The 14,468-nt window shown below is 56.9% G+C and overlaps 1 protein-coding gene across 5 annotated transcripts in view; it reads right to left on the bottom strand.

The window, feature by feature from the left end:
- Positions 1-29: 29 nt before the first annotated feature.
- The window catches only part of SH3PXD2A (SH3 and PX domains 2A), a 212,677-nt gene continuing 198,238 nt past the window's right edge, over positions 30-14,468 (bottom strand). For all 5 annotated transcript variants that reach the window (XM_036336085.1, XM_036336083.1, XM_036336087.1 and 2 more), the window contains 5 exons: positions 11,078-11,195; positions 7,003-7,340; positions 5,909-5,958; positions 2,786-2,905; positions 30-2,054 (listed from right to left, as the gene is read on the bottom strand). In XM_036336085.1, coding sequence (XP_036191978.1) covers positions 84-2,054; positions 2,786-2,905; positions 5,909-5,958; positions 7,003-7,340; positions 11,078-11,195 — 2,597 coding nt within the window. In that variant the 3' untranslated portion in view covers positions 30-83. The remainder of the gene's footprint in view (positions 2,055-2,785; positions 2,906-5,908; positions 5,959-7,002; positions 7,341-11,077; positions 11,196-14,468) is intronic.

Below are 14,468 nucleotides of genomic sequence, written 5' to 3'. Positions count from 1 at the left end.
CACCCCACCCCCTTCCCCTCCCCCCTCCCTATTGTCTTCATCTCACCACTCATCCACACTCAGGCTGAAGGACCCGTGCCCCGTTAGTTCTTTTTCTCCAGGTAGTTGGAGGGCACCCAGCCTTTGAAGGGCTTCACCCCGTCTAGGATCTGGCAGTACCACCAGCCATTGGGGTTCCTCTCCAGGACCTCCATGGACACACCCTCCTGGAAGCCCGCCGTCTCCTCGTCCCCCTCGTAGTCTGCGATCGACACATACACATCTTTGAGGTTGTTGTGGATGAACTGGGACTTCTCGATAGGCTTGGGGCGCACGGGGGACACGGGGATACCATTGCGCTGGGTGGGCAGCAGAGGGCTGTCTGAGCCCTGGCTGGCGGCCCGCTCGGCCAGGCGGCCCTTGGCCTCTGCAGCCGCGGAGCGGGCGGTGCTGAAGGAGGAGTTACGGCGGACGCCTCGGAGGCCGTCGGTGGCTGTGAGCGACTCGTTCCTCCGGAGGGCGCAGGACAGGTTGTTGTCCTTGGGTGGTGGGGACACGAACACCGACTGGGGCCTCACCGCCACCTGCCGAACCCCATTCCTCATCTTCACCACCCCAGCACCCGAGGTCTTGCTGAAGCCCCCGGGAGGCTTGGAAGGGATGGGCGGCGTGGCCCTCTTGCTCTGGTTGACGGTATTCAGCGCTTGGACCCGCTTCTCAATCTTCTCCAGGCTGTCCGACTTGCCCTCCTTCTGCTTGCTCTTGGCGGTAACGGCGTCGGGCTCTTTGCCAGAGGGGTCAGGTGGCTCATTCTCACCCAGCACCAAGTAGTGGGAAGGGGCCCAGCCCTCCAACTCCCCAAACCTCACATACCACCAGCCGCTTTCCAATTTCTCGAGCACCTGCACCTCCACACCGGCAGGGAAACTGATCTCCGAGTCCTGGACCTTCTGGTAGGCACTACACGTCACGTAGGAGGTGGCCTGCCCTTCCCGCCCCTTCTTGGTGGGACATGGGGGCGTGGCAGCCGGGAGGGTGATGAGGTCAGCCGAGCCTCTCCTGGACCCTTCATTGGGACCCTCGGAGGCTGTCTGGGGGGGCAGCTCTGAGTCCTCACTCTTGGAGCCCTTGAGGCCTCCCCGGAGCTGGCCTGTGGGTCTCAGCTGGCGCCGTAAAGTGCTGATGTCCATCTTCTCTTGGCTCTGGGACTCCGCTCTGCTCAGGAATGGCTTGGGCCGGACAGATGGCTTGGCCCGAGCACAGGAGGTCAGCCCGGCCTTCAGGTCAGCGTCCTTCTTCGCTCCGACCTTGGGGGTGCCGCGGATGCCTGCGTCCGAGGCAGAACGGGGCTTCAGGTCGCTGCTGGGCTTGGACAGGGAGGAAGAGGAGGAGGAGGAGGAGGAGCAGGTGGTGTTGATGGTGATGGACGAGGAAAAGGAGGCCGAGGAGTGGTTCTTCCCCAGTTCCGCCTGGGCGTTTTTCTCTGCCTTGAGCTTTAGGAGCGAGGACGATTTGGGGGAGTCTGATTTGGGGGAGTTTTTCCTGGCAAGGGACAGTGGGGAGCCTCCAGGGGAGTCACTGTCCCGGGAGGACCGTCTAGCTGACAGGGTGTCCTCTGCACAGGGCCGGAAGCCCTCGTTCTCATAGATGGTCTCCTCTTCCAGGGCCACGTCCTCTGAGGACCCGCCCACCTTGAAGCGGGCCCGCTGCAGGGAGGAGGCCGGCGAGGGCCTGGGGGGCTGGGCCAGCCGCTTGTCCCCCGAGCCTCTGTCCTCCGTGGGCTCCTCACTCAGCTCTGGCTCGGAGTCGAAGCCAAAGGCAGGGATGTCATACTCGGGCTCTTCGTACTTGAGCTTCAGCGGGGAGTCCTGGCTCTCGGCGGTGCCTGCCGGACCCTCCTCAGCCTCCTTGGGCTTGCTGGGGGGCGCCGGCGGGGGGACCTTGGGCCGGGTCAGGGTGCTCGTGCGGCGGCTCAGGTTGGGCTTCTTGCGCTTATCGATGTAGGACGCGGGGGCCCAGCCCTCCTTCTCGCCGATCTGCACGTACCACCAGCCGCCCGAGTTTTTGTCGATGACCTAGGGGGAAGGGGCGGGCAGGCCAGTGAGTTGGGAGGATCACTGGGACCCTGTGATGAGCTAGCTAGGAGCTTCATTCATACTGTGGCTCTAGGAGACATTATCTCCATTTACAGGTGAGCCACCGAGAAAGTGGTCCAGGGCCCAATGTAGTGAGCGATGGGTCGGAATTCAAACCCAGATCTCTATCATCTCCTAGCTGGGGGGATCCTGCTGTTCAGGTCGCTCTCCCCTGGCCCTCCGAGCCTCTCAACACGCTGGTCGGGCTGGCCCCCTCTCAGACCCCTGTTCCTTCTTCCCCTAAGTTACTGCACTTAGAAGAGGCACTGTACCCAGTCCCAACAAAACCAAATCGCCAAGGACCCATATGTATAAAAAGAACTACCATTCCACCACTCCCATCCTCCTCCCACCTCCGATATTGCTAGGTCTTCCCTGGGTGACCCTGGAAAGGGTTCCTCAGGTCGGAAGAGAATGGGAAGATGCAGGTGAGTTGAACTGGGATATGGCCTGAGGCCAGAGCCTCCCTACAGAGCACAGCCGAGCTGTCCCACTGCCTGTGGTCATTTCACTGCACTGGGCGGAGACACGAGTCCTGGGTTCTAGTCCTGACTGTGGCACTTACTAGCCTTGTTTCCGCACCGTCCCTGCTTGCCAGGAAGACAGAGAAGGGCAACGCGGCAGGCCTCTGACCTGAGTGAAAACCCTCAGCCTCAGGGCCCAAGGCTCACCTCCGCCTTCTGTCCACCCCGAAAGCTGATCCCGTCAGAAATGCAGGACTGGAATTCGGCAATGGTGTAGTACTCCACCTCAACAGAAGGGGGCTCTGGTGGCTTCGGCAGCTGGAACCCCTGAGGTAGAGAAGGACTCAGTGAGCAAAACCCACCTGATCAGACCGCAATGGCAGTGAGCGAGGCATTCACAGGAGTGGACAGCAGCTGACCCGAGTATCTGTCGTTCTCCTCACTAGGATTTCTGAGAACACCTAGGGCTCACTCGGGACTTGTCTGAGCCTTCAGAATGATCCTTTCGTAACAGTGATGTCCACCCTTCCATCTCTGGAGGTCCAGTCATCTGAAGCCTCAACAGCTAGTTCCCAAAACGAAAATTAAAAAAATGGCCCTGACTGGTTTGGCTCAGTAGATAGAACGTTGGCCTGTGGACTCAAGGGTCCCAGGTTTGATTCTGGTCATGGGCACCAAAAAAAAAAAAAAAAAAGAAAATTTAAAAAAATGGAGAAATCATTGTGACAAAGTCTGCGGACACTGCCCTGTTGGAGAGGACAACCACTGTTCTTAAGTCTAAAAGAGGAGCCACAGGGGTGACATCCGGCTGTAGGGGCAGAGCTGGGACACAGCCATCTCCACGCGTGGGGTGCGAGTGCGAGGGGGCGTGGGACTGGGTGAGAAGACCTTGGTTGGTCATCACGATGCTGCCACACGTCAGGCAGGCACTGATTACACTCTGGACCCTCCACCGGTGGGCCGTGGAACACACCGGAGAGCCTGAATGTCTTCAGACGCTGGCACATCAATATCTAACCACAACATTCAAGGAAGGACATTTAGAATCTGGCCACGGCCAGTGACTTGTGAACCTTATTCATCTATTTTACAAATGTTTCCTGTGGGTCTACTGGGTGTCAGACTCTGGTCTAAGGCACTGGGCATCCAGTAGTGAACCAAAAGGATGACACCCCCATTTGCCCTCACAGAGCAGATGTTCTAGTTGCACCTGTTCTCTATCCTGGCCAAAAGGTACTTCGTGCCTCTCCATTACTCCTTGTATGTCTTTGTATCACACAAAGGGGTTAAAACAAAACATGTTTTGAATAGGATGTGTGTGTGGGAGACTGGGGGGGGCGGGGGAGTAGCTGTGTTGTAACAAGAAGACCTCGAAAGACCTCTCGGCCTTGCAGCTGGGCACATGTGGGCTCCAACCCCAGCTCAGCAATTTACCAGCTGCACGGCCTTAGCTTTGACCTCACTGAGCCTCAGTTTCCTGACCTATACAATGGAACTAAAACAGGCTCATTAAGAGGACTGCTGAGAGCCTGGCTGGCGTGGCTCAGTGGCTGAGCATTAACCTATAACCAAGAGGTCACACTTCGATTCCTGGCCAGGGCATATGCCTGGCTTTCGGGCTCATCCCCAGTGTGGGGCCTGCAGGAGGCAGCCGATCAATGATTCTCACTGATGTTTCTAGCTCTCTCTCCCTCTCCCTTCCTTTCTGAAATCAATATATAGATAGATAGATAGATAGTAGATAGATATAGATATATTTTTTTAAAGAGGATTACAGAGATAAGATACTAACTTCTGGTCCAGCCAGGGGCACAGGAAGAGCTCCATAAATAAAAGCCAAAGCTAAACACTCCTCCTGAAACAACACCCTATCCTCTGCCTTCATCATCCTTCAAGGCCTGGCAAGTCCTGACCCAGCCAGTTACAGCTCAGCTGCCTGCGGTCAGAGTGAGCGAAGGTGGGAGGACTGGGTATGATTCATTCCACTTTCCCTGCCCTGATGCCTGGCCCTGCAGCCGTGCATGTGAGCTGATGTGCCCAGGCCCCAGCACAGCCCAGACCCCTGGCCAAGTGGGATTCGGCCGGGCCTAGCTGGAAACAGCAGCCCTGCGTTTGGTAAGTGTGGAAGGAATTACCCCCTTCTTGCCAAAATCAAGTCTGCCCAAACATAATTAGCTGGGCCTGAGAGAAACGGCAGGAAAGAACTCGCTGTTTAGTTGTGTAAAACACAGGGAAAGGGAGAAACTCCACTGGGGCTGGTGGCCAGGGCAAGGCAGTCGCATTTCCAGGGGCCAAATCTTCAATAATCCCGTTTACTGAAGGCCCGCTTCTCCAGGAACTGCCGCCATCCCCCTACCCTGGGCAGTCGGCACTGATCACAGTAACCCTCGCTGTTAGCCCAGATGTGACTTCAGAAATCTGTTTCCTCACGGAGTCACAGGTAGTTCCCCCAACAGTCCCAGCTGACACAGGAAATGGAAACCTGACCATCAGCCCACAGTACCCATCGTCTCATTTCACCCTTACGACAGTCCTGGGAGATGGCTGGTACTTACAAGATGAGAAAACTGAGGCTTGTGTGGGGAAGCAACTTGCCCTGGGGGTGGCTGTTCCTAAGTGTCAGGGTGGAATATGAATCCATGCTTGGCAGACTCGAGCCCCATTCTTTCCACACATCTCAGTGCTGCTGATAACAGTTCTCTGCTCTAGGGCTCTCGGTCTGCCACCAGCATCACCGCTGGCCCCAGCCCAGCACTCTGAGTGCACATCTGTGTCCCTGATGGTCTGGGTACCAGGAAGTCCCACCCACAGGTGCCAGGCACCCCAGCAGCACTGAGCATCTTTAAGCTTTAGCATAAAAGCCAGCCCTGGCCATCGACCCCTCCTCCTGGAGGATGCTCACTGGTCTGCCCTCCGCCCTCCTGGCTCTGGCATCCACCACCTCCATCGGGCATTCCTAAGCAAGGGAGGCAAGGCTGAAAGGTGTCCAGGCTCACATGGACAGCAGCTGCATTTCAAGCCCCTGGCAATGCCCTGGCTGGACACTCGCCGGCCAGTCTAAATGTTTATGTCTGCCAGTGCAGTGGCCGGGATGGATTTATTTAGTTTTGGAGTGCAGAGCGTTTTTGATTATAAACTGTCTAGCTAGGTCCCCCAAAAGGTTGGAATCTGCAGGCTTCCCTCTCTGCCCCCAGCCCCACAAAGCTGAAGGTCCAGCGAGGCCCTGCCAAACCTCTGGACCAGCAGGCTTTGCAGTGTGACAGCCAATTGACTGGGGCTGCGGCAGCACATCCCCAGGAAGGGAACAGACAGACTAGGTGTGGCACATACCAGGCTGGATTCTCTGCGAGGTGGAGGCCTTGTCCTTAGGTTGGGGGAGCCTGGAAGAAGACACATGGTTTAAAGAATGCCAGCCAGATGCTGTGCAACACGGCCTGTACCTGCTTCCCTGGGCATAACCACCCTCTGGTTCTGGGAAGTTCCTGCATGGACCCATGCTCTCACTTCCCTGGCTGTGCTGCCAGGGGGGTCCACGGACCCTCTGAGGTGATGTGCACATTGTGAAATGTGCAGACACTGAGGAGGCGTTTTTGAGGAGAAAGGGTATATAGCTTTATCCAAGTGCATAGAGTATCAAAGTTGGGAGCCGAACCCGTGTCTCTCGGGCGCTTACTACTGAATCCCTAGAAGCTGGCTCAATTCCAGGCTAGAGGCGATGCCCTCAGATTTCCCAACTGCTTGCCTAAAAGACTGCAGGCACAGAGCTGACTTAACCATGTTTAGAATCAAAACAGCTTTCCTCCAGATTTAAGGCCGGCTGGACACACACAGAAGCTTGTCTCTCATAATAGAGAAGAGTTTAACCCCCAAACGAAGGCTCTGTGAGCCAGGGACGTGCGAGATTCAGAGGGTGCCTGAGAGCCAGTTCCTCCCGTGCGGAGGGAGATTCCTGAAGAACGCCCCCTAAAAATATGCTCGTGCAGAGAGGTAAAGCCAGCCTGTCCATGTCTTTTCGGTTTCTAGCAACTGGGGGAAGGCAATCGAGAAGGAGGGGGAAGGCCCAGAAAGATGTTCCTCTATCAGCAAAGCAGCCTTGCACCTTCGGCTCATTTCACAGCCGGGGGCTACACTTCTCTGCAAAGTGCGCACTCCGGGCTCTCCACTAGGGACGGGAATGCCAGCACCTTTTACACTCATGTAATTTGTCTTCAGTGGAGCAGTGGGGAGGAATTGCCTTGTCCACTCTTGTAATTAGCATGAGACAAGTGGGCAGAGTGAGGCTGGGGTCAGGGGTGAGGGGTCATCAATATATCAAGAAGAAAATGACATGGGGGTCCTGCACACCCCTCTAGCTTTCCTTGCACCCCATGCCCACTCTATACATTGCTTTGCAGCAAGGACCCGGGGCTCGGCAAGGCTCTTACTGATCTGGGCCCGCTGAGGGGCAATCCTGGCCACAGCTGGGGAGCCCTGGGCCAGCTTGGAGACGGTCCTCTCGGGGATCCCCAGGGCGCTGCCGTTGGAGGCGTTGCAGAGGATGGGCAGGCTGATCTCCTTCTTGGCAATGGGGGCCTCTGGGCCGTCGCCTTCGGCTGGGGGCGTCTCTTTGTCCCCTGATGTCTTCTTGTTCAACAGGTTGCTGATCTCCATGATGTTCCCAATGATCTCCACTGGGCCTGCCAGATTCTTCTTCCGAGCTGGCAGATCATCCTTGGCTTTCTTCAGGTAGGAGGCTGGTGCCCAGCCTTCTTTGCCCAGGTACCTATGGGGGAGGAGTGGGACACAGGGCATTAGAGCACTGAGGCCTGACCTCACACCCCTCCCAGGCCCAGGCTCCATCGGGCCTTGCCCAGCAGAGCCTTTTCTACGGTGTTCAGCAGACACTTGGCATTCCCACTCCTCCAGAGAGAACCGGAACTGGGCAGGTGGAAAAGACACCTTAAACACCACTTCTTCCCATGCCCTTGCTCTCTGTGATCCCTCTTGGTGTGAGTGCTCACACTCTGCAAAGTCAGGCAAATGTAGGACCTTCAGGTTAAAAGATTCCTTAAATTGTGGGCTGCCCAAAAGGTAGATTTCATAACAGCCTGCTACCTCGCAATAAGTAGAGGGCAATTGTAGAGATAAGAAATGAGACGGTGTCTTGAGTTAAATGTCCTATTGGAAAGTGAAGTATTATTATCAGAGAAGCGACGAGGTAGCCCCAGTGAGTTAGAAAACCTGAGTTCTGGTCTACGGCTTCTTGGACAAAGTCCCTATCCAGGAGCTCAATTTCTTTCTCTTTGGCCAAAATGCAGGGATAGCACTAGTTGGTTTGGCTCAGTGGATAGAGCGCCGGCCTGTGGATTGAAGGGTCCTGGGTTTGATTCTGGTCAAGGGCACGTGCCCGAATTGTGGGCTTGATCCCTAGTAGGGGACATGCAGGAGGCAGCTGATCAATGATTCTCTCTCATCAGTGATGTTTCTATCTCTCTCCCTTCCTCTCTGAAATCAATAAAAAATACTATTTTTTAAAAAATGCAGGGATAGAGTCACTGCAAAAAATTATCCAAAAGGATGAACACATTGAGACCAAGTAGGAAGATCTCTCTAAAGAAGAGTGACTGAGTGGGGGAAGTATTGGTACCACGCAGAAATAGACAAATCAAGTTCACAGAACAAGTCCACCAACAGACCAATGCTAAAAGGAACATTTCAAATTAGTGGGGTAAGGATGGCTTAGTCAGTGAGTGACTTGGGGACAACTGATTATCCAGTTAAGAAAAACAAACGGGACCCTGGCCTCACACTGTATCGCAAAATAAAAATGCAAGTTGCGAATACTTGCTGAATCTGGAGAGGCTGAGGATAAAGCACATGACTGGATAAAAGTAAAACCTCTGGTATGGCAAAACGAAAACAAAACCCAAAATCCCATAAACAAGAGAAAAGGCAAATGACAGGGCTGACTTCATTTTAGGCGATTCAATGACTTCTGAAAACAAGCTTCCCCTCCTTTTGCCCCTCCATGGGGTTGAGCTTCTACCCAAACCCCTGGGAGCTCCTTTCCTCATCCAGGAGTTAGTTGCCCATGCCCCTGAGTCTGGCCTGTGAGGTCCCTGTCTGCGTCCTGGGACACATCTGGCTCTTTGGAATGGCTCCTCCATGCCAGATGTCTGACAAGCCCCTCTCCCCTGCCTCTCCATCTGACCTTGCTCTTGGGCACTCATTAGGTGGGAGAAAAGGGAATGTGAAAGAAGTTTCTATCAGCATGTCTTGAGCTTTGCTGGAAAGCTTGGGTGGGGGTGGCTTTCCCTGTGTATGCCACAGGTACAAGCAGACGGGCTGACCCACGCTCGCCCATCTGGCTCCCTGTTTGGGGCCTGGAAGGCAGACATCAGTGAACAAATGGATGGAAACCATGGAGCTAACAGACAGAAGCACAGAATTTCAGGGGTGGGTAGAAGCAACTACTCAAGATGCCTAATCTTGGCAGCAACCAAGGCTCAGAAAAGCAAAGCAAGTAGCAGAGGGTCACACAGCTAGCTGGTGGCAGCGTCTGGCTCAGAAGCGGGAGCTCCCGCATCTCGGAGAAAAGAGGAAGAGGAAGCTGCCGGCTGCTGCAGGTGCTTTGCTGAGAACACTGGGGAGGTGGGGAGCAGGGTGTCACGGGAGTGACGGTCAGGCCAGCTCACTGCCCCGAGTGCTCCCGTTTCAAATCCTGTGTGTTCCTCCGCTGTTACATGGATAAAATTAGATTCCAGGCGGAGAGAGGCGAGGGAGTCAGGAGCGGCTGTGTGTGTGTCTGGGTCCAACTCGGCTCACATCTGCTTTCCAGCTCTGGAGCGTGGAATGACTCCAGAGGGAAGCAAACTGGAAAAGGAGATGGAGGGAGAGGGAGGGGGTGTAGGGGGATGGGGGTGGAGAAGAAAGACAGGAAATGAGGATCAACACAGAGCCTGGAATGTTGGGAAATGGCATATTTAAGGGGGTGTCTGGCAGCCTTCTTAAGGTGGAACCCTTTCAGCAGGGTTTTCTCAGTTGAAGCTCCCGCTGGCTAAAGGGATAGACCATGGGGACAAGAGCTGACTAGAAAAAGCAGCACGAAGTGGCTTTATTGGTCATTTTAGAAAATGCAAAAAAAACCCCAAACAACAAAAGAAAACAAAAGCCAGCAGCTTTGTAGATAACCTCCCTGCAAGTGGTCCAGGTAATCAGCCTGCCAGACCAATCGCCGGCTTCCTACGCCAGACACATGGTTGTTGGATTTGGGGTTGGCGCTAGCTTCCACTGCTGAGAGCACATGCACGTCTACGGGCAGGGCTTTGGGCAGCACACGTCCAGGCACACAGTCCTGACCCACCTAACCAGACAGAAAGGGACACCTCAGCCCTCCTGACTGACATGCACAAGGTCAGGGCAGCTATGTCCTGTCAGGTCACACTGAAGTTCAATCCCATGAGGCCAGTGACCTTCATCCTACCCATCAGCACCGACCGATCTCAACACCATCAGCGTTGGCCGGTCGGCGTGGTCTGAGCAACCATCTCTGAGGGCCCGCACCACCTTGGCCAATCCTGTCCCCATGGTGGGAGACAGCCTGGAGCATGAATCCTGCCCACAGTGGGTCTAGGGTGCCCAGGTGTGGTGGGCCGGCAAGGTGGTCCCCAAGCCCACAGATGTGGGGCTATCTCTGCCAACCTGGTTACAGGCAGAGAAGAAATTGGACAAAATCACCACAGCTGAGCAGGTCCCAAAGGAACCAAAACATTTCCTGAGAGTAAGGCTCCCTGAGGGTGGCGCTGGCCTGGAGTTCCAGGGCAGAGGGGACTGGAGGGGCAGGACTCGGTAGGGGAGAGGTGGGGTGACGCCCACGGGTTTTGTTTGTTTCCAGGAGCATCAGAAAAGCTCCGAACTCCCCTCCTACTCCCCAATGGGTTTCTCAGCTGGGGAGTGTGAGCAGGCCCTGGGAGAGGGAGGAGCAGAAGGAAGAGGCCTCTGAACCAGGCCTGGGCTCAGCTCTCACAACCATGTGAGCCAGCCCTGCAAAGGGGACAGCCGGGGACAGCTGGAGTGCTGAGCCGTGGGCAGCAGGGGCGGCCTGCTGGGACCTCAGCAACGCCTGGGGACGCCAGCGCTCCAAGTGGCCTGAGCTGCAGAGCACACCAGGCAGCAGCCAAAACTGGATGCAGAAAACCAAATTCAGATGTGCCGGACCCTCTTGGCAGTGGCATCGGTCTTGCAGGGGAGCGATTGCACCATCGCCTGCAAGCTGGGCCGGAGCCCCTGTGCCCCGCTGGCTGCCGCTCAGGCTCAGCTTTAGGTGTCCCGGGAGAGGATGTGCGAAATGAGCAATCTCTGTTTGGGATGTTCAGCTGTGCAGGCTCAGTGCCGCCAAGCCAGGGCCGTGGGTGCAAGGCTCCTGTCGGTATCTACTCGCCATCCGGTGTCCCCGGCCACTCAGCAGTGTCTACCTGCTCTGCTGCTCAGGGCATCTCGCTCCTCTGCTGGGGCTCCTACCTGATGTACCACCAGCCCTCCAAGTTCTTCCTGATCACCTCCACGGTGACGCCCTTCTCAAAGCCAATCTCGTCCTTGCTTTGGCTGGTGTAAGGCTGCACAGTGACATACTTCTCCTCTGTGGGTGGCAGGACAAGCAAGAAAGCACAATTACTTGAGATTGGGATGCGCTCCTCCTTCCTGCCTCTTCCTCCCCCATGGCCTGGCCTTGCTTAGCTGGTTGCCAAGGTGCACTGGGTCAGCATCTGGCTCTTCCAGGGAAGAGAAGGGACCAGGCTTCATCGCTGCTTCCAGTGTGTGCCAAAACCAGCCAGGGCCTCAGGCGGTCTGGCAAAACCCTGGGCAACACCAAGGCTCTCCGGGCCTCCTAGCCCAGTAACAGTAGCCAGGCTGCCGGGGCCTGGAGTCCTTCGGCTCCCAGCTCCATGGCTGAGGGCAGGGTTAGGAGGAACCTGTCCTTCATGGGGCCTGTGTTGAGAAGTCTGAGACCAAGCCTGAGTGTCCCCTGAATGCCTGGAGGCCCCACGGCATACCTCCTCTTGCCCTGAATGTGTGACACTTCTGGGTCTCGGACTTGCTCTCCTAGCCCTTCTCTACCTCAACCCCTTATCCTTCCCGTCTAGTCTCCTGAATGCTCCGGAGCCCCGTCCTCAGGGAAGCCTTACCTGACCACTCATCTGGTCATCTGGTCACCTGATCATGTGATTTCCCTGAGAGGATTTTGGGTAACACATGTTCCATGGGGCAGGTTATGCGTCTTGTTAAGATAAGGGTCCCATGGACAACGAGCACAACCAGGCAGGACCTCAGCTTGCGGAGCCCTGAGTGAGCAGCGGTCACCAACCGGTGGTCCGTGGACCACTGGCGGTCCGCGAGGTCCAAAAGGTCGGTGACTGCTGGTCTGGAGGACAGCATGCCAAGCTGACCACACAGCATGGCAGATCCCCTCTGGGAGCTGCCTGCTCTGGTCTCCCCATCTGACTGTGGGCCTGTTCAGGGTCTCCCAGGCACTGGGAAAGAGGCACTGTGTGGGAGCTCAGGGAAGGCGTGGGAGGGCAGGCATGGGAGGCTGGGCCACATGTGCCTTCCCTGGTTCCTTCAGCCTCTCTCCTGGCAGGGGGCCCTGCTGCCTCCACATGGCTCCTTGCTCAGGCTCCCAGGGAGGTGATTCTTCTGCTTCTACTGGGGCCAGCTCTGCCTGCCTCCAGGACCCCTGACAGCTAGACCCACAGCTGGCTGGCCACAAACCCTGCCTCCTGGATGGAGAGCCTCCCAGAGGACCACGCAGGCTTCAGGAAGACGTATATGTCCCCACCCTGCCCTCGAGGAGAACTGGGAGCAGAGCATAGGTAGAGAAGAACCGGCCATCTGGCCACGGCCCTTGGAGGGGGCACCCTGAACCTACGTTGTCTTCTCCCGTGTGGGTGCTCCCCTGGGGCTGAGACAGTGCCTGGCACACAACAGGAGCTCCAAATGGACTGTGGGCGCGTGGATGAAGGGGCAGGCGGGGCTGAGCAGGGGCGCTGGGCGGGAGGCTTTCTGCGAGCTCAAAATAGTAGGATGCTGGCACAGAACACGAGTTTCTGAGATGCTTGCCCCCCACCTCCTGGCTTCCAGCTGTGACAATCACCCCGACTCCTTAGCTGGACCCTGGAGGGCAGCCTGGCTGAGTGAGTCTCGGGCAGCAGTGGGGGGAGGGGGCAGCTGCCACCCCAAACGCCTGTGAAAGGAAGGCCATCTGTTCATTCTTCCCTGGATTATCGGGGTCCTGTCTGCAGCCCTGTCCTGGGCTGATAGCAGCTCCCTTTGGGATGGAGGCAGCTGCCCTGCCAGGCTGTGAGGACAGAGCTGATGGGCCGAGGGCCGAATGTGAAAGGCCGCCGAAAGGCAGAAGGTGGGTGACGACCCGTGGGCGTCTCTTCTCCACTGTGAGCCTCTCTCAGCACCGACCGGCTCCTGGAAGCTTTCAGATTCCAGTGCAGCCGTGCCGCGAGCTGCCAAGACCGCCTGAGAACCTCCTTCGGCCAGATTCTGACTCGGCCTTTGAGAAGTTCAGTGTTCCAGAGGCCAGCCCTCCACTCTCCTGCCTGCTCCTGGTCCCACTCCATTTTCCAGCGGCGGCCAGAGGGGCAGCGCCAGGCCCCGGGAAGCTAGGGTTCTGAGGTTAGGGGGCGGCGAGGCCTGGGCTCCACATTTTGCCTTTGCTCAGCTGGGCTATTTTTAAAAGCCTGTGGTTCCAGCAGGAAGCCATCATTAAAGTTTTCCTAGGCAAAGTTGCTTTTGCAGAGAAAAATTACAGTCCTTCTCTCGGGAGGATCAGAGGAGCCCTGCCCGGCTGCAGGGCAGAGAACACGGCCTAAACCCTGTCATGTGGGCTCGGGCTCTGGAGCTTCCAGGCCCATGCACCAGCCTCCACAGCCCCCGGGTGCGTGCTGAGGACCGAGCCCCGGGGGGTCCTGTAACCACCTGCATCCCCCCTGACCCTGTTGAGGTGGGCGGCACCAAGGATGTCGACCTTCCCCAGGAGAGCTGAGCTGCTCCTGCAAAAGGCCCTTCTCTTGGTGGCCCTGAGGCCGCCGAGAACACAGGTGTCTGGGAGTTTATGGGCTCCTAGCAATTTATCCGGCTGGCTCAGAGGCCTGTCCTGCCCTGGAGCTGTGTAGGTTCCAGGTGATGAAAACTCAGGGTCCTGGTTCCAGGCCGGGCAACTCTTCCAACTGGTCTGTCTGGGGGCTTGGTTTTCTGCCACGGCTGGCTCAGACAGTGGAGGTGTGAATTTCCTCCGTGTGAACATGTGCTATGTGGAACTCAGGCCCCTCGCTCCCAGGTTTCCCCGAGGGAGGAGCACAGCCAGCCCCTCCACGGAAGCAGGGCCACATCTCCCATCTAGGGACCAGGTGGGAGGATGCCCAGGCAGATGGAAATGGCCTCGGGGGGTGGTGAGAGATTCAGGTTGGTTGGGGTCTCCAGGAGAGATGCCCCTTTGGAGTTGAGGGAATGGGGACTATGAGCTCTGGGGGGCACTCGGGGCTTCTGAGAAACACCATGGCTGTGGCCACTCTCATATGCCATCCAAAGATGGTGGCAACCCCGCCCAGGAAGGGCTGGCCAGGCCGCCCGCTGGGTGAGTGGGTGGGTGGCTGCGGGGAGGTGGACAGGCCTATTTTGGTTTTGGAGGCAGGGGCTGGAGAGCCCTGCAGTTTCCAAACCACAGACGCCTCCTCTTTCCAAACACTTTCCCCTCCGTCAGCAGTCTCCCCGGCTCCCCTGTGGGCCCCCACAATTTACCCAACCCTACTGCAAGGGGCCTTTTGATTCCAAAGGCCTGGTTGGCTGAGGGAACAGGGAATGGAGGCCCTGGGGAGGCACTGCTTTTCTCTTGTCTAGTCCT

The sequence above is a fragment of the Myotis myotis genome, unplaced genomic scaffold (assembly GCF_014108235.1).
Source record: "Myotis myotis isolate mMyoMyo1 unplaced genomic scaffold, mMyoMyo1.p scaffold_m19_p_15, whole genome shotgun sequence".
In the NCBI taxonomy this organism is placed as follows: domain Eukaryota; kingdom Metazoa; phylum Chordata; class Mammalia; order Chiroptera; family Vespertilionidae; genus Myotis; species Myotis myotis.
Note: the sequence above shows the minus strand (reverse complement) of the source record. Positions and strands in the feature narration are given on the sequence as shown.